Source organism: Papilio machaon, chromosome 4 (assembly GCF_912999745.1).
Source record: "Papilio machaon chromosome 4, ilPapMach1.1, whole genome shotgun sequence".
In the NCBI taxonomy this organism is placed as follows: domain Eukaryota; kingdom Metazoa; phylum Arthropoda; class Insecta; order Lepidoptera; family Papilionidae; genus Papilio; species Papilio machaon.
The window spans coordinates 2,215,963-2,235,087 of record NC_059989.1 but is presented as its reverse complement, the minus strand read 5'-3'; the positions used below and the strand labels follow the sequence as shown (position 1 = coordinate 2,235,087).

General features: G+C 36.3%; 2 protein-coding genes across 3 annotated transcripts; one reads left to right on the top strand and one right to left on the bottom strand.

The window, feature by feature from the left end:
- Positions 1–56: 56 nt before the first annotated feature.
- LOC106718390 (chromodomain-helicase-DNA-binding protein Mi-2 homolog) lies at positions 57–14,779 on the bottom strand. 2 transcript variants are annotated; one of them, XM_045677820.1, is made up of 20 exons: positions 14,596–14,779; positions 14,108–14,178; positions 13,724–13,846; positions 13,477–13,618; positions 9,763–9,908; positions 9,483–9,662; positions 9,097–9,282; positions 8,388–8,534; positions 8,129–8,254; positions 7,694–7,869; positions 7,050–7,173; positions 6,423–6,572; positions 5,749–5,921; positions 5,177–5,351; positions 1,648–5,091; positions 1,375–1,569; positions 1,079–1,241; positions 693–838; positions 333–387; positions 57–212 (listed from the first exon to the last, which is right to left on the bottom strand). In XM_045677820.1, the coding sequence occupies exons 1-19, from the start codon at positions 14,630–14,632 to the stop codon at positions 379–381; spliced, it is 5,913 nt and encodes a 1,970-aa protein (XP_045533776.1). In that variant the 5' UTR covers positions 14,633–14,779; the 3' UTR covers positions 57–212; positions 333–378. The 2 variants fall into 2 exon arrangements, with proteins under 2 accessions (XP_045533776.1, XP_045533777.1); XM_045677821.1 differs by having other exon boundaries at positions 8,388–8,531.
- A 660-nt stretch (positions 14,780–15,439) lies between these two features.
- Positions 15,440–18,007, top strand: LOC106718450. Its single transcript, XM_014512536.2, has 4 exons — positions 15,440–15,756; positions 15,849–15,987; positions 16,306–16,455; positions 16,732–18,007. Exons 1-4 carry the CDS (start codon positions 15,683–15,685, stop codon positions 16,945–16,947), a joined length of 579 nt encoding a protein of 192 aa, XP_014368022.1. The 5' UTR covers positions 15,440–15,682; the 3' UTR covers positions 16,948–18,007.
- Positions 18,008–19,125: the final 1,118 nt, after the last annotated feature.

Here is a 19,125-nt window from a genome sequence, read left to right as displayed (position 1 = left end):
AATAATCATATAATCGACAATCACTTAACAATAAAACAAGATTCATACAGATCAGGATGAAATAAATAATATTTGTGGGAATTCTGTTTAATTATGACATTGTTAACTAACTGCACTAATTACTAATTATCACTTCAAACCCAAGGTGGAGCAGGAATCTTGGAAAGCTTAAAACTAACGTTAATTATCTACGCGACTGCAGCCTCCGCCAACTGCGAAAATAGAAAACAAATTGCAAATTAAAAAAAGTACAGTAAAGTTAACATATAAATACATCTAGTGGTGTAATTTTCTAGAAATAATTATAAAGCAAATATTTAAAGTCTGTTTACCTGGCAGATGAGTCAAGTTGAATTACACAATGTAGGTCACGAAGGCTTATGATTTCTGTGAAAGAAAAGATATAGTATTAATTTATTTAATACAAAGCGGTAAAATATCCAAAATGGTAACCACAGAACGGAAAATAATCATTTTAGTAAAATGTTTTGGTTTAGAGTTTTATTTCAGATGACTACATTATATTTTAACAAGTGAAAGGTTCTAATCCTAGCTAGTTCTTAATACCTATAAAATGTACAAAAAATAATCATAGAGTCAATTGTAAAATAAATTGAATCAAACTCCTCAACCTCAGCCAAAAAAAAGACGTTGAAAAAAGATTGAAGAAGAAGTGTCGGTGTGATTTTTACATTAGAAGATGTGGAGGTGGGTTGTCCGGGCACGGAGTACTGCGGCCGGAAGTTGGAGAAGTTTGCGGCGGCGGCGGCGGCGGGGGCGAAGCCCGGCAGAGACCCGCCCGCACTGAACCCGCCCGGGAACTGCGCCATCTGCGCCGCTATAATACCACACACCACATTACATCATACAAACATATATTTACAGTATTATCTGACATTTCACAGACTACTTAGAAAGACAGAGAGATTATTGAAATAAAGTATAAACTCGATAACATCCATAAAATTTAGCAACATAGAAGGGCTATTGCTCTGTAATTATTTTCTATTCCCTGTTTAAAACAAAATGCGTTAGTTTAAATTTGAAATGCTTCAATGTGGTAAGCGAGCAGTGTTACCTGGCGGCAGCGGGTTGCCGGCGGTGGCTGCGAGACGCGACAGAATGGACCGCTCTGACATCTGCAGGCGTTGCGCCACCGGCGGGATACGCGCCAGCGTCGCCGGCAGCCGCGATACGTCTGACTTCATGTCCGACAGCAGCTCCTCCAGCTGATTCAACACCTAGACACACACCGTAGACGTTAGCATTGCTCATATATTGCAAATATTTTATTTAAAAAGCTTATAAAAAACTTACCTTTTTTTATAAGCTAAGAACCTAGTTTAAATAATAATATTGTTGTGTGGTTTGTACCTTGTGCAGTACCGCGTTGGCGGGCTTGTTGCCGGCGAGGGACTCCTTGCTGAGGTGTTGGTGCGACTCGGCGAGGCACTCGACCTCCGCGAAGCGCGCATTCAGCGACATGGCGGGGTGGTTGGGGTCCTGCGTCAGGTTCAGGTACGCCGCGCGCCGCAGCTGCTCCTCTATCACCAGCGCCTGCTCCAACAACTGACACACACATTTTACTTTTATAAATATCATTCAAATAAATAAAACAAAAATAATTTTAATTATTAAAAAACTAACCTTAAACCGCCTTGCAAGGAATTTGTTCTTAATTTCGAGAAAGTTTCCTTTGCCGACGTCCATTTTGAAAGGTTCGTTGATGATGGCAAAGCGCAGGTCGTTCTGTATGTCCTGCCAGCGGCCGTAGCCGTGCGTCACGATGCCGGCCAGGAGCCAGTAGTCGTGTCGTCTGTGCCAGATCTCGTACTCGCGGCCGGGTGCCGCCGCGCGCTCCTCGTTCAGCCACAGCGTGTGCAGCTCCGTGAACCCACCGTCCGCAATGTTGAACATGAACTTGCGTCGCTCAACTTTTAAGTCGTCCTCCTCCTTCACTAACACCACATCATCATCGTCCTCATCCTTCTTATCTTCTTTAGGTTTCTCCGACGCCTCCGACTCGGTCTTGTCGCTCTTCGCATCGTCTTTCTTGTCGGAGTCTTCCTTCTCCTCTTTGACTTTATCGCCCTCTTCGGACTTCTTGTCGTTTGATTTGTCATCCTCCTTAGGAAGCTCCTCGTCGACAGACATTCGCCTTTCCTCTTTTATCTCCTGTTTTTCTTTGGCCGTTTCCTTATCGTCCTTCTTTTGTTCTTCTTCGTTTTCCTTGATGTCACTCGTGTCCATCGGCTCTTCTTTCTCTTTACTCTCCTTTGCATCAGACTTTTCCTCTTTAGGTTCTTCCTTGTCATCTTTCTCGGAGCCGCCCGGTGTGGGCGCTTGTCCTGTAGCCTGTGATACTTGTGTGGGAGCGGGCGAAGGTGCGGCTGATGTTATCGGCGTCGCTGTCGACGGAGCCGGACTGGGAGCTGCGCTCTCGTTGGCAGCGCCGGCTATTTTCACTGGCTCAACTGGCTTACGTATCAATTCTGGCATACTGTAATATCCGTTGATATGTTCAAATTCTTGAACTTTCTTTCTGATCAGACTCATGACACCGATTCGAGTTAAGACGTGCTGCCGTGATAAGCCTTCCCTTGGAACGCCGTCGGCGAAAGTTTCAGCATTATCTGCACCGGGTTCACATAAATGTCGCATGAATAGCGAAACGTAGGCTTTGAAGTTGCGTTCAGATTTACCTCTAAGATCTCGAACTAACCATTGAGAATTAAATGCGTCTTGAGGCGGCATCCCGTAGCGCATTATCGCGTTAAGGAACGACTTCCTCTGTCTGGCGTTAAAACCGAGAACCTCCATGTTGCCGCCGACTCGTGCGAGTAACGGAGGAAGAGGTCTGTCCCGCTCCTCGCGTCTCTCCAGCCTCCTCTTGCTGCGGCGACTGAGGAGATCGCCGTTGTCATTCTTTTCATCGAAATCGTCATCTTCCTTATCATCTTCACTACCTTGTGAGAAGTCAGAATTGTAGTCGGATCCATTTTCCTGCCACGTCGAATCCTCACGGTTTTCAGTTTGAGCAACGCTGCCGTCGTTGTAGTTAACTTGTTTACGTACTCGCTTGCCTTTACCGAGTGTTCTCGCTTGGTCTTCTTGATGCTGTTCATAATGATGTCTAAGTAATTTGATCCAGTAAGCTGGATCAGTGTTTTCAGCTTCTTGTTTAATGATCTCCGTATCCACTTCCTCTTCGCCGTCGCCTTCTTTAGTGGAGTAGCTGGCCACTTTGAAGGAGCTCAGGTATTCGTTAGCCCAGGATTCCTTTTGTTCGATACCTTCCTTAGATCGATCGAGTAATTCGGCCACAGCTCTATCGTCATAATGAATGGCTTCTTCTTTACCTTCTTCTTCTTTAAACAGTTCCTCCGTACCGAATCTCAGAATATCATCTAACTCTTGCTTAGTAAAGTTGGCGCCTTTGCCGCCCATGCCGGGACGCACAACCAAGTGAGTCAACATCATCTTTCTCTTAGCTACTTGTGTAACTCTTTCTTCTACACTGTTACGTGTGACGAAGCGATAGATCATCACTTTATTTGCTTGACCTATACGATGAGCTCGAGAGAACGCCTGAATATCATTGTGAGGATTCCAATCGGAATCGTAAATAATAACAGTATCAGCCGTGGCCAAATTAATACCCAGACCACCTGCTCTCGTCGAAAGTAGGAACACAAACTGCTGAGCTCCGGGTGCGTTAAACCTATCTATAGCTTCTTGACGAATCGTTCCAGTTATACCACCATCGATTCGTTCATATTTGTATCCTTCTCCCTCCAAGAAATCTTCTAAAATGTCTAACATTTTTGTCATCTGTGAGAAAATCAGTACTCTGTGTCCTTGTTCCTTAAGTTGTTTCAACATTTTAGACATAAGAACCAGTTTGCCGGACGCCTTAACTAAAGCCTGTGTTTCGTAATTTCCATGAGGACCCAACGGCGCCTCTTCCGCCGCCACGGGGAATAGGTACGGGTGGTTACAACACTTCTTCAAATCCATCATTACATTAAGTAAGGACACAGTTTGACCACCGCTCTTGGGATTTAAAGCTTCGTAGTTTCTGGTAAGAATATACTTGTAGTATTTCTTCTGCATAGGCGACAATTCCACACGCACGATGAACTCGGACTTCGTGGGCATATTTTTTAGCACATCGGCCTTCAAACGTCGCAGCATATGCGGCCCGAGCATTTCGTGAAGCCTCTTGACTTGCTCCTCTTTTGAAACGTCCGCAAATTCATTTTGGAAAGCGGCTAGATCGTTGAATTTGTCTTTATTTAAGAAATTCAAAAGATGGAACAACTCCTCGAGGTTATTTTGCAAAGGAGTACCGGTCAGGAGTAGTTTGTAGTTGATGTGATAGCCAGCCAGTAGCCGGAAGAATTTGGACTGATTGCTTTTAAGCCTGTGAGCTTCGTCGACCACCAAAACGGCCCAGTCGATAGAGCCTAAACATGTAGAATCGATGGAGATCAACTCGTAGGATGTTAGGAGGACGTTAAACTTGACCTGTGACTTAATTTTGGAAGGTCTTCCGCCTCTATTTGCACCATCATCGAACGTAAGTTCGTTCTCTCTTATAACGGCTCTGGAATCTTTGTCGCCGACGTATGTTATGCAGTACAAATCGGGGGCCCATAGTTCAAATTCTCTCTCCCAGTTGATAATAGTCGATAAAGGTACTGACACCAAAAATGGACCTTTACAATGTCCTTCTTTGAACAACGAGTAAAGGAATGTAACCGTTTGAATGGTTTTACCGAGACCCATCTCATCTGCGAGAATGGTATCGATTCCTTGTCCCCACGAGTACCGCAACCAGTTGAGACCTTCCAGCTGGTATGGATGGAGCTGCATTCCAGTTTCGTATACAAAGGGCGGTTGATCTTCGTACTTTTTGTTGAGGTTAGTTGTGGGACGTTCTGGCGGGGGATTGTATTTCTTGGCTTTCATCTGAAGTCCACTACTGCTTTCATCATCGTCAATAACATCTTTGTTCTTGCTCTTGCGGCCGGCTTTCTTGCCTTTGCTGCCTTTTGTCTTGCCTTCAGAAGTGATAAAGGCTCGCATATCCTGAAAAGATAACATTCGTTGTTAGTGGTCCACACAAATATTGATATATACAAAATATGATTTAAAAAAAAAAGCACATTTATACCTGATAATACTCGATGGCATTCTTGAGTCCTGCGATGTCCGCATGCTCGGACTCCCAGGTGGCCTGGTCGTAGGAGAGATCGCGCCACTTCACCAGATAGAAGGTGGTACCGTCGCGCGCCGTGCGGTGGTTGATCACGCGGTGCACTATCAGCCACTCCGGCTTCACGCCGTACCTTCACAAAAACAACAACTATAGAGTAAACATCTAGGCAGGTCTGGAGTGTTTATTTATTGAGATTAGAGACAAATCTATATATATAAAAGAAAGTCGTGTTAGTTACACTATTTATAACTTAAGATCGGTTGAACTGATTTAGCTGAAAATTGGTGGGCAGGTAGCTTAGAACCAGGAAACGGACATAGGATAATTTTTACTCCGTTTTCTATTTTGTTTTTATTCCGCGTGGACGGAGTCGCGGGTAAAAGCTAGTCTCTTATAAAGTGAAATCAGTCTTAAAATATCGTTGGTCGCGTTAATGGAAAATATTAATAAACAATTACAATAAACAATATTATACATATCACAATGTATTGTCTCCCAAAAGTGACTGCTTGAAAATATATACATACCTATAATACTTTTCTTCAAGTATCTTCTCGTCGGGAAAGTTTTCAGGGTCGTGTTTGTTCTTGATTCGTTTGCGTATCTCGCGCTCCTCGAGCGGCTCCTCCAGCTTGGGGGGCTCCTCGGGGTCAGACTTGCGCATGTAGTACCTGTACATCAGCGGGTGGAACACGTCCAACTGAAAACATATGCAGTTAAATACATTAATATTTCGAAAATAGTGAGCGTAATTGATATTAAAATCTATATTTATCTGTTAAATAAACTAAAAAAGTAATAATTTACGTTTAAAATGTGCCATAATGGTATTTTTAAAACAAGGAATTTGGTTTGCAAATGATTGAAATCTAATATATAAAATTCTCGTGTCACGGGGTTCAAACTTGAACTCCTTCGAAACGCCTAGACCGATTCTCATGAAATTTTGTGAGCATATTCAGTAGGTCTGAGAATCGGCCAACATCTATTTTTCGTACCCCCCCCCCATTTTTTTAACTGCGCGCGGACGGAGTCGCGGGCGACAGCTAGTTGATTTATAAAAGTTTAAAATTGCCAAATTTATGTCACCTCTTCTATCTGAATATTTGCATTTCCTTTTTTTGGGATGTTAACTATAAGTTTTAATATTTAATAAAACAACATTATTCAGTACTATTAAGGAATTTATGATAAAATTGACCTGTATCTCAGATATCCAGCTGCAGTGCCAGTAGGAACGCTCGTGCCACTTCACAAAGAACTCTCGAGTGCGCGGAGCTTTCGTTTTGCCCGCACTTTCCAACCATCTCCATGTCAAAATCTTTGCCACTTTACCCTCCAGCGGTAGACACTGAATACAAAAACAATTTTTTTTTAAATCACATCTCAATTGGTATACCAAAGTAATAATTATCAATTCAAAAAAATATTCCCCGAACCGACTGATCATTGTGGGGAATAGAAGACCTCTACCCTCCATCATTATAAGGAATTATTAAAATAATAACAAATATAGAAAAACATAAAATATATAACTAATAGCATACTATATATAACAAATAGCTTAATTGAAAAAGAGTAGTGTAGTAATCTGAAGGAAGTTGCACAAAATTGAAAAAGAGTCAATATGTTGGAGAAGGCCTTTGCCGATAAGCAAACAGATAACTGCAGAAAATAATTAATCTTTTTCTTTGTTAGCTAATCTGAATAAAAAGCTATTATATATTTGTTATTTATTAATAATCACCAATTGATCTTGGAATTTTTGTAAAAGAATAATGATGTTTAATAGTAGAATTATTATATTAACCTATTTAACTATACTTACACTACATCTTGGACATTTCCATTCTCCATCGGGCACCTCGTCCAGTGGTGGATTGAGACAGAAGCGATGGTAAGCTGAAGGACACGAATCGCAGCATAACAACTCACCGCCATCTTTACATATCCTTTAAAATAATATTTACAAGACATCAATATATGAAATCACAGGGTTAGGTTATTTGTGAAGGAAAAAGATGGTAAAAAACAACCCAGATAAATTTATATCCATCAAGTGACAATTAAAAAATCTATATATATATATGATAACCTCCTTCTTTTTGAAGTCGGCTAAAAAGAAAGTCTTGTTAGTTACACTATTTATAACTCAAGATCGGTCGAACTGATTTAGCTGAAAATTGATGGGGAGGTAGCTTAGAACTAGGAGACGGACATAGGAACTTTTTTATCTTGTGTGCATTTTTTTTATTCCACGCGGACGGAGTCGCGGGTAAAAGCTAGTATGTAATAAAAGAAATACCTGTATTCAAAAGTCATGTATGGATATAGTATAATATCCTTTAAATCAATAGTTACAGGTAGAAATACATTAAGTCGCGTATATGTACTACGATTTTTTCGCCAGTATGGTCGATCAGGTCAAGAGTTTACTATTGACATATGTCACTTAGAACTTAGTGTATTAACCTGCAGAACTCCTGGTGCTCATCATCATCTTCCTGATCCTGGTTTCCCTCGGCCTCGCAGTGGGGGCAGGACCAGCGCCCCTCCGGAGTCTCCTCCAGTTCTGGCTCCAGGCACACCAAGTGGTATGCACGAGGGCATGTGTCGCACAGAATTATCTCACCTCCTTGCTGGCACACCTGATACATACAATTATATGAGCAAATTGCAGTTTAGACTGAACTCCTAAAAGTTAAATGAGTAACACTAGCTTTCATTACACATAGATGAGGAGCCAAGGTTTATTATTTAAAATAAATCTTTGTGAGTTGAAAATAAATTTGACATTAGACTTATAGTATTTTGTTCAATATTGTTTGAAAACTGAATTTATGTCATTTTTTTAATGAAATTTCATATTAAAATATAGTTATTTTTTTAGTTTTTAAGTTTGCTTACTTCACAATAATCCTGGTGTTCGTGTTCGCCCTCCGCGCCGTCGGGGAATTTATTAGTCGTCTTCAATTTCTTCTTCTTCTTGCTCTTATTGCCTATTTTTGTCTTAGCCTTCTTCTTCGGCTGTGGCTGCAATAATTATTTATTTATTAGAATATTATTAAATCAATAGTGAAGAATACTGTGATTTTCCAATAACTAGAAAGAGATAATTTTGAGAAATAATAATTTACATTAATTAATTCTGAATGTGAATACTAACTGGTGCATTAGGATCCTCATCTTTTGGCTGCACGCCCTCCTCTGCTACTGCAGAAGGCTTGGGCTCCTCCGCCTCAGCCAACATCTGCTCGAACTCCGCATCAGAGTCCGTGTTGGCGCCCGCGCTGCCCTCGTGCTCTTCGTCCTGCTGAATAATTAAACACGAATTGATTATGCCGATATCAATAAGTGTACGAATACTTTTTTTTACTTTAATATGCAAAGATAAACTCACTCGAATTTCCTCATCTTTCAATAGTTTTCGTTAATCTAAAATGACACGCGATTTTTAAAGACGAATTTATCATCATCATCAACCTGCCCTTGCCCACCCTGCCCCCCTATTAAGGGTTGGCACAGTATGTACTATACCTCCATACATCTCTATCAGCCGTCATATCTAAATTTACCCCCTTCTTACGCATATCCTCTTTCACACAATCCATCCATATTTTCTTTGGTCTTCCTCTACCTTTAAACCATCCACATTCAATCTCATTACTTTTTTGTTTATATAAACATCATCCCTCCGCATAACATGTCCAAACCACGCTAACCTTCTGCTCCTCAATTTCTCGATAACTGGCGCTACTTTCATACTTCCTCTGATATACACATTCTTAACTTTATCTTTTCTTGTCACACCACTTTTAAAGACGAATAAAGGTATCAAATGCTATATGCATTGAAAGATTGGACAATAAACTTACACTGCTGGTTCTCTTGCGCTTGCTGAATTTGATCTTGAGTGTGGGCACTTTGGGTTTACGACCGGGTTTACCGCGCGGTGTGTTACCATGCTTGGGGCGGCGGCCGCGCTTGCGGGGCGCGGGCGTGCCCTCATCACTCGCCTCCTCCTCCTCCTCTTCTTCAGGCTCATCGATAACATCTTCTATCTGATGATAGTATCATTTTTTTTTAATTTTTATAAAGCATTCGCATTTTCCTAATATTATAAATGAGAAAGTTAGCATGTATAGATATTTATTACAAAGCAACTCCAAAATAGCTAAATTAATCTGGACGAAATTTGGTCCACACAATCATAATTTTTAGCTTGATAAAGAACGAAGTATAGTAACTGATAAGACCTTACCTTACTACTATCTTTCGGTGGACGGCCTGACCTCGGCTTTGGCGTGTAGTCGGAGGCCGTGGATGTGTTTGTGTTCTCTTCGGAACCCATCGCTTGTGGACCTCCACTCAGATGTGGATTAGTTTCGCAGAACAAGCGCCACTTGGCAGCTACGAGCATCATTAACTTTGACACTGGTACCTGCACGTAAATAAATTAATACATAAATACAATTCATAGAATGAAAGAAGTCATAATTAATCGAATAGATCATATATTAGCGAAAAAAACAAACCGATACCTTAGGATTTTCTTTGACAAGAAGAGGTCGAACATGTTGCTGGAATAATTTATACGATGTGAGGTTTTCAAAGTCAGCGTCGCTGTATTGTATGTCTACATCTGTGAGACCGAATGACGAGCACACTTCTTCTACTGTTGGCATACCTAAACAAAGAAAATAAATAAGTAAAAAGTAGGAAAGAAAACTTCTATTTGTATATCATTAATTGAACCTCCAAAAAAAACTAGATCAAATTAGACACCTAAATAACGTACGGATTATTTTTCAATAAATACCAAGTACACAAAATATTAAGTACAAAATCAAATAGCTCTCACATTTTATTCTCACATTAGAATTATCAAACATAGCCTCGTTTCTCAAAAATCGACCAAGAATTTCTATTATTTATGTCATCAAATTGTTTCGTCAAGAAAATGAACAAACGCCTGAGTGACAAGTTTAATATTGTGCAATATTAATTCAACAAACAAATATTGATCATTGCAGAGGAATACGTCAACAAACACGCGGCGTTGGTACTTTGATTCGATCTTAAATATTTTTTATTATTCGTAGATATATTTTTGAAAAGATAAGTTACTACCGTAATTCAACTACTCTATACTTTCCTACTAATATTAAAATCGATTATTGTTTATCATCATCATCATCAACCTGCCCTTATCCCTATGGAGGGTCGGCAAGTATGTACTACTCCTCCATAGCGTTGCCAGGCTTTCGGATAAAGCCGGACATAGGTAGGCTTTTTGATTGCGTGTCCGGCCAAAATAAACGGTTTTCCGGCTTTTGTTTTTGATTACATTTCCCAAACGAGAGTGTACCTATTAATACTGAGACAAAATTCGAAACAAGGGTGTCCAACCTTTCTACCCAAATGTCCGGCCAAAATGGCTGGTCTCTCTGTCTAGTAGGTTTGGCGACCTGGCAACCCTACTCCTCCATACATATCTATCAGCGTCGGCCGTGAAATTACCCCCTTCTTACGCATATCCTCTTTCACACAATCCATCCATACTTTCTTTGGTCTTCCTCTACCTTTATAGCCATCCAAATTCAATAAAACCAGTTAAAAAAAAGGTTTATAAATGATATCGTTTTAATGTTTTATTTTCCTCCTATATTTGCTCTTGTTCTTAGTACAAAACATAAAATTTCAAGTCACGTAACCACACTTATACAGTTAGACTGTTGAATTACGAAACTACATCTATGATATAAAGTTAAAATGTATTGATAACATTTCGTGTCAAGGCTGGCAGCAATTTCCCATATTATAGAACCAGTCGGTAAATTTACCTTAGTAATTAGGCAGTAGTCTAACTAATTGTAGAACTAAATAAAACTTCTAGTTTTTAAAATAATCAAGCTAATGATCTGAATTGTATATGATAAAAATCATATCTGTGGTGTGTGAAACAATTACATAACAAAATTGAATCAGCTCCATTATTCTCACATTTTTATTACAAAAAGACGTTACTCGCGATGTCTAATTATAACGCGTAAAATAGTAAAATTTACATTTCAACATAGGAATAATAAATAGGAGATTTTGGCACTAGTTCTAAGTTTCTAAGTAAATTTTTCACCAATGTGATAATAATAGAGTAACGAGAATACAAATAAGTAGAAATACCAATTACAAAATTGTTTACAGTATTTTCCGAGTTTATATTCTGTCATTACAAAAGAAACGCAAAGTAATTTAAAGATTACTTTAAAAAAAAAATTATAAAAAGTTTCAATCTGAAAGTACTGTCGACACAGCGAGATTTCATCTTGTTTACGTTCTGTTTATAAATAGCTAGTCAAAGTAAACAATCGGCGGTAAATTGAAGCAAAAACCTTTTAGATTTATAAATTTTACCATTATGTGATATGCAGCTTAACAAAATTTTAATTTTTTTTTTATTTTTTATTTTGGAAAATTTACACTTACACAGTTATACTTTCAAATATTACATGCCCCGCAAAACTGCTTACGCAGTTTGACTGCAGGTCACTCGCTTTACATTACTTAAATGTTTACAATGTATTTAATAATCTCATTTGGCTGTCGTAAGCATTTACGTCCGTGCGAATTAAAAAAATAAACTCAGTAAGTAGCCTATGCGCTATTCCAGAAAAAATCTGTGCTAAATTTCATCATTTTTCCTTATACTAAATCTACACTAAAAATGTTCCTTAGTGTTAACGACTTTGAAGGCTTTGGTCCAAGAGGCTTTGGCTTTAGGTATGGGACTATTAAAGATTCATATAAAGTTTTTATAAAAAAGTAATGACATTTTCCGAGGATTTTGACCATAGAGAGGTTCGAGGCTTCCGAAAAAATAACTTTTTTACAAGCTAACATACAACTATCAATCTCTAGTACCTTTATATTAATGGTAAATAAAAATGTTACTGTTCCCGTCGATTTCATTAAACATTTGAACTGGATTTTTTCCAAGATGTTATTTAGAACAAATTGTCAAGTGCCGAGCCTAGTAACATCTAGACGGTCAAGTTACGGTATATTGTCACATGTAACTTTCCAAAGTCATCAGTGTACGTTATCTCGGATTACATACGGAACTCTCGATTTAAAGGCGTCGTCAACATAGGCCCGACATCTTTTTATATAATACTAACTGTCGCCCGCGACTCCGTCGGCGCGGAATTAAAAAAACTTAATAAGTAGCCTATGTGTTCTTCCAGACTATGTTCTACATCTGTACCAAATTTCATTAAGATCCATTGAGCCGTTCGGGAGATACCTTCAAACAAACATCCATCCATCCATCTAAACATTCGCATTTATAATACTAGTAACATTGTTTCAGATATCTATAAGAACAATACTCTTAAGATATATGGCGACAGAGCCGACTTGTATCGAATAAACGGACCAAAACCTTGTTTTCATGATATTTACTTTATATTTTACAGTGATTCAATTAGAACACGTAAGTGCATGTTTTTTGCACTTTTATTGTATATAGGTAAAATCTGCTAATGATGGTGCATATCAATATTTTTAATTTTTTTTCTTGTAATAACTAAATAACTCTTAATTAAGAATCTCAACGCAAAGATAAGTATTGTATACAATTCCGTTTCAACTATTTAATCATTACATATGCTGAAAAAGTTGTCCATAGATAAATTTATTCTTAGTGTAATTAAAAAAAATGGCCGCCATTTTTGGTCACGTAACAAAATGGATGACGTAGCAGATGTTGGTACGATCGAAATAACAGGTCATTGATCCGTCGACCTTCGAAACAACGCAATTATATTTCCACAACTTGTTCAATTAAATTTTTTGCATCCAATCTTATTGTTTGAAAATTTTAAAACAACTAATATTATATCTTTTTTATATTGAAGAAAGTTACAACTATTTAACTTATCTAAAGTGTTGTAAGGGTTAACATATCAATTTTACTAAGATTAGCTGATTCAGAAGTCTAGAATTAGGTCAATCAATTGAGATCACAGATTATATAGATAACAGACATAGTTATGATTGCAAATTTAATAAAATAAAAAAAATTGCAGACATAAATTAAAAGGATTTTTTTAGATAATGAATAGGTAGATAATTTTTTCTATGCAATAGATTCAGAACCAACACATATCTTTACTGCTCTACATCACATGGCATTTTAACTATAAGACATTCACAAATACGGAAACTTATTTATATATGGAAACTTGTTTACTTACTTGACACAGAGTCAGATGTTGCTGGAGTTGAAGTATTGTGTTTGCTCCCTCTGCCTTTTCTAGACTTTTTACCTGAAGACACGGCACTCAGTGCATAGTCACTGTCACCTTCCGCTTCAATTTCAAGACCAAAGTCATCATCCTAAAATTAATAAACATTTTTAAAAGAACTAAAACCAGTAGAGAACTAAAAATAACTTATTGACTGGATGATGGACATGTAATGAATTTGAATTAATATGCTAACCTCTTCGCTTTCATTTTTACGCTTCTTCTTCTTCTTTCTGCCCTTTTTTTCTTCACCTCTAGCCTTTCGCTTCTTACCTTTCTTCTTTTTTCTACCATCTTCTGGTGAATAATCATCATCCTCCTAATAAACATAACAAATTTTGAAATAAAAATAGTGTATGTTGGTAATGCAATGGGTCACAGTTTATTTCAAAAATGACTGCATTTTTTCTGCATTACAATGAGGTTACTTAATGTTTTTTTATAAATTCAATTACTATTGTATACAACTTACGAAAAGCGAGTATATAACATTATTTACCATGTTTGTGTCAGCATGGAACAATCTTATAAACAACTTTTATAAATTAAAATAAAAAAGAAATGATTTAATTTTATTTACCTTCGGTGGAGCTTCATCACTCTCACCAGAGTTTTCATTTTGACCCTCACCTTCTTCTACATCTTCGTCGCCTGCAACAAAAAATTGCACTAAAGTGGTCAAACCACTAACCACATGCTTTACACCTGCCCATCTCATGAAGATCCATGGTTTTTCTTAAAGAAAGAGCAATGCTAGCGTTAAGGTCACTAATCCCTTTGTTTGGCGTCGTCCATTTTGTTAAGTATAGTAATGAGGGGTAATGCATGTTCTTTTCTGTCACGAACTGCCACATAAAAATATTTACACCCGAACGACAACAACCTCTCCATTATGCCATTAAAACATGTTTCTTAACACTGCACTGTTCGAATATGACTATAATGTTCCACACACAGCATCATCGAAACCAAAATCTTCGTATATTTAATTGCTTGCCGCAAGTAAACATATGATACCGCTATTCGCGGCTTACCTATGACATGCTAGTAACGAAATCAAACGTTTACCTGCGAAAGAACCGTCTACTTCATCGTCTGATGCCATTTAGCTTAAAATGTAACACAATCTGATCACAAATAATTCAATTTAATATAGTAATGATAAAGGACGCGCAGTTTTTGCGACAAATGGTAATTAATTCAGAAATTGATGCCGCCGTCACTACGATGAACGAACTAGCATGGATGAAATAGCAAGATGTTTTTTTCTCGTTCTAACAGGCTTTAAAAAAAAAAGAAATTTTTGGGATGCCACATATTAAAAATGTAAAGTCCCAGTTTCTAGGTAAATTTACTACATGATTTCATTTTTCCTTAGAATAAATACATAGCTTTTGGTTGGAATATTTAAAAGCAAGGTTTGTTTCTATAAGCTTAGCGGTCATGATGCATTTGCACTAGTGTAAAAAATTTACAAGTGACTACTGGACTAAGAAAACCGACTGACTGAACTGACGAAAATTGAAGAAAACTGACTACTGCATGTTCTATTAACACGCAACAATACATATCAAACGGTTGAACCAAAATCGACGATTGAAGTGTGGTTCAGTTAGTATTTTCCAAGGAGTGTTTTTCAACAACTATATTTTATTGCCCAGTTGTTATTCCTTACATCCTCACTGACAAAACAGAAAATAAAATAAGTTTTACTATTACTATCGGTAGTTAAATTTCATTCGAAACACGACGTTCTTTTTAAGGTAATTTTAATTTTGAAATGGCAGCATATGTTAATGTTGCCATTGACAATTTTAAAAAGTTTTATGATTATCTGTTTCACTTTTATAATCTTTGACTTTCTATTTCTCTATGATTTTTATTGATTATCTATGAAAAGTGGCTAGTGGTAATGGCGCATTTTTCTTTCAGCGAATCTGCGATTGTTAAATTTTTCTCATTTATCGTCTGAATTTTTGTCAGTTTTCTAAGTTCAAGTTGGTAATCATTCTTAGAGTTATTAAAATTCTTGTGGTGGTATTCAATAAACAACGGATCATCTTTATAGCACTAGTTTTCTAAAAACATAATCTACCTAATTAGATTTCATATTACCGATTCTTCCGGCATCCCTTTAAGCTTTCCAAGTGGTCTAATGAATTCACTATTAGATTACGGATCGTCATCATCAAGTGATACTGATGAAGATGAAACTGTTGATGAAGAAAAGTAAGAGCGGATAATTGATAATTTATACATTGATATTTTATTTGCATTCTTTGAAAGAGAAAAGATTCATCTACTGTTTCCTATAATTTCAGATACAATAAGGATGAATCAAAGCCAAAACTCCCTAAACCGACCCTCGGTGAAAATAGTCTTCAAACTTCAGTTTTTTCAAATCCATTTGCTGAGGAGGAGTTAGCAAAAGCTGCTATACTAGAGAAACATGTAAAAATGGTATATGTTGAGTTTCAATTACTATATTGAAGTGATTACTATAAAGATAAAAAAAATTGAAGTTATTTTTACAATCTGCCCAAACCATACTTATTTACCAACAAAAATTTTTGGGATACTAAATAGACAATTTTATATATTTGCCTTATTAGTACCTAATTTGAAAATTATTACAAGCAAACAGTAATCTTGTTAACTTATTTAGATAAGTATTACATATAATTTAACAGTATTTTATTGCATACCCAATATTTAAATAGGAAAAGTTTATATAGAATTTTACATATAATCGTCAAGTACATAGTCGGTGACTGTAAGATTCCAGGTAAAGATAATATGCAGATGATAAATGGAAGGAAGATCTGCTGGAACTACAGAAAGGGCAGATGTCGATTTGGTCACAACTGCAAGTATGGACATGATTCAGATATACTAAAAACAGATGAAGAACTCCAAGCAGAGAAACAGGTAAGAAAAATTAGTTTTTTTTATACCAATTCATTAGAATAGGAGATAAGAACGTACACTTGTATTTGCTCTTATAATTATTAAACAATAAAAAACGTTGGCCTATTCAACATAAAATAGTTACAACTCTTTTTGTCAGATGGATCAAGTGTATTATATACAAGAGAAATTTTCTCAAAGAAAATAAGTGTTTTCTGTTCTATTAGATAAATAGATAAAGGTTTAGATTAGTTTTAAATATCAACAGTAAATTATACTAAAATTTTGTACTTACAGAAATTAAAAACTGTAGTATGTGAAGGTGCGGGAACAATGTCATCAGCACCACCACCACAAGTTATTATTGAGGCATCATCAAATGATGATGATGTGTGGGAAGGAGGAGCGGGTAAGAAGAAGAAGCGACCAGGATTAACCACTGGACTGGTGCCAGGAAAAAAGGTTATTAAGATGTATAAGGAACAAAAACTGAAAGATGCAATAAAGAAATGAGTATGAGAAAACTTATATTAAAAAAAATCTCTTGAGAAATAGCCTGAAATTATCATAAAAATATTATAATCTTAGAATAGAAGACCTAGGGGAAGTGTAATAGTATCCCATGTTAAACTTTGACTTCAAGAATTACTCTTTCCTCCATGTTCAACATATTAATGTTTTAATTATATTTTTTCCTGCATTCCTTTGTTAACATAGGTTTCAACTGCAGTGACATTTATATTGATGTAAATTGTAGTCTGTTTTGTTAGAGTATGGAATGGATGACATACAAGTCAGTGCCATGGAGTCCCAGGGTTATAGATTCAACAAGGATCTTTTGACAGTCAGAAAATATGTGAACTAACAATGTCACCTTCACAGTGTCATATTTTGACCAAAGCGGAAGCAGCAGTTGCACAGTTTAATGTTGCCATTTTCATAAATTTTAAATTCCATAAATATCATGATGTTATGACATGTAGGTGAATTTGCTGTCTTTGGATAAGTTATACTCAATTATGACAATCCTTTTCATGCTGTAGCTGTGATGTCATGTTTTTCTTTTATTTCCTTGTTTGATTATTTAGTAAAATATAACTTCAAACTTTCGTGGTTTTTACTAATATACTGTTTGTAAGCTCGGGAGCTCAAACAGTCTAATTGTGGTAAGAATCCCTTTTCTTACGAACAGAGAATACCAGAGCTGGTAAGAGATGCTGCTGTCATGGTCAGCCATCAGAAAATATGAAAACTTTCATGGGCATAGACAATGGTATAAAAGAAAGTACATCCCATGACAGTTACAGTATGAAAAAGATCTTGTGACACTTTGTTGACATGAAGTGCTAGTGGGTAGTCATAATTTTTGTCTATTGGGTTAGATATCTTTGTCAGTTTATACCAGTAGGTGTTGATTTGCATCCATTATGTTATATCTTAACATTTAAGCATAATATTTAAGTTACAATTAACTCTACCTATCTATCATTTCGTATTTTTATAGGATTAATACTTTGTGTACCTGTAGTATACATTTTCAAATGATTTCAATGTTGAATAAGTGTTATTTCTAAGCCCATTAAAAATAAACATATTTATAGATTTATCAAATTTATTTTTCTCAAGCAAATTGTGTTCGATGTTTCACGACTCAAGGATTTTTTTCTTGCCAAGAGTATAAATAAAAGTCCAGACTATCATTGCATGTATTTTTTATTAGGAAATGACACGAAAAACATGTAGCCCTTAGCCTTATAAGGCTTTCAATAACGTCATAACGTATTTTTCACTAATATATTAAACAGGCAAAATGCAGTAGGATTTCACAACATTTCGTTTGTTTTCAAGTTTCTTCAAAGATTTTACTTATATATGACAATTGAACAAGCAAATAAAAATGACTCATTATTTTTTACACATAGTACACAACATTAATAAGTGTTATAACACGACAAATTTTAGATAGTCGTTTTGAACAAGTACAACAATAAAGGGATTTGCCTCTACAATTTCACTACTAAGGTGGTATTATATATTATTGATATCACTACATTAATTTAAGCACAGCCATTAAAATTATGTCCGAGGATAATAAAACCGAACCTGCGGAAATTAAAAAAAAAGGCGCGAAGAATTACACTCGGATCAAACTGGACCATGCCAGCAAATAAACATGAAATCGTCTAGTTTTGCTGTGCTAATTAATATAAATTTCATTGATGCATTAAAATCACTACACAGATATAATACATATTTTTCAAATAATTAACAAAAAGCAATGATAAAAATTAAAATAAGTACATTTAAAATCATATTTATTTGCAGTCACAAAATTGATTACCAAATTTTTTGATAACGTAGTTTTAAATGTAGCCATTTTTAGCTAATACACTTTTGATCCACTACAACTTAAAACAAAGCGGACAAACTACAGTCATTATGACGCTACAACATCAAGATCATTAAAATTTAATTACTAATCAATAATGCATGAAATCGATTGGCCTCAGCTAGCAATAAATATATTTTAATAATAATAACTCCCATAAGAGAATTATTTACCAACTTATAAATAAAAATCATTGTTTAAATTCATTTAGTATTCTAGTTTCAATGCAACAACGCTTATTTAAATATTATTGCGTTCATTAAGTACTATGACAGGTGTATGAGAAATACATTCAATACAAT

What these genes read in the sequence shown, in the direction of transcription:
- LOC106718390 (XM_045677820.1), bottom strand. Translation starts at nt 14,632, where the DNA reads ATGGCATCAGACGATGAAGTAGACGGTTCTTTCGCAG. An exon ending in CACCGAAAGATAGTAGTAAG is followed by an intron (nt 9,283 to 9,482) that starts GTAAGGTCTTAT and finishes TACTATCATCAG; the next exon opens with ATAGAAGATGTTATCGATGA. An exon ending in AACACCAGGATTATTGTGAA is followed by an intron (nt 7,870 to 8,128) that starts GTAAGCAAACTT and finishes TGTATGTATCAG; the next exon opens with GTGTGCCAGCAAGGAGGTGA.
- LOC106718450 (XM_014512536.2), top strand. Translation starts at nt 15,683, where the DNA reads ATGAATTCACTATTAGATTACGGATCGTCATCATCAAGTGATACTGAT. An exon ending in GAAACTGTTGATGAAGAAAA is followed by an intron (nt 15,757 to 15,848) that starts GTAAGAGCGGAT and finishes CTATAATTTCAG; the next exon opens with ATACAATAAGGATGAATCAA. An exon ending in AACTCCAAGCAGAGAAACAG is followed by an intron (nt 16,456 to 16,731) that starts GTAAGAAAAATT and finishes TTGTACTTACAG; the next exon opens with AAATTAAAAACTGTAGTATG.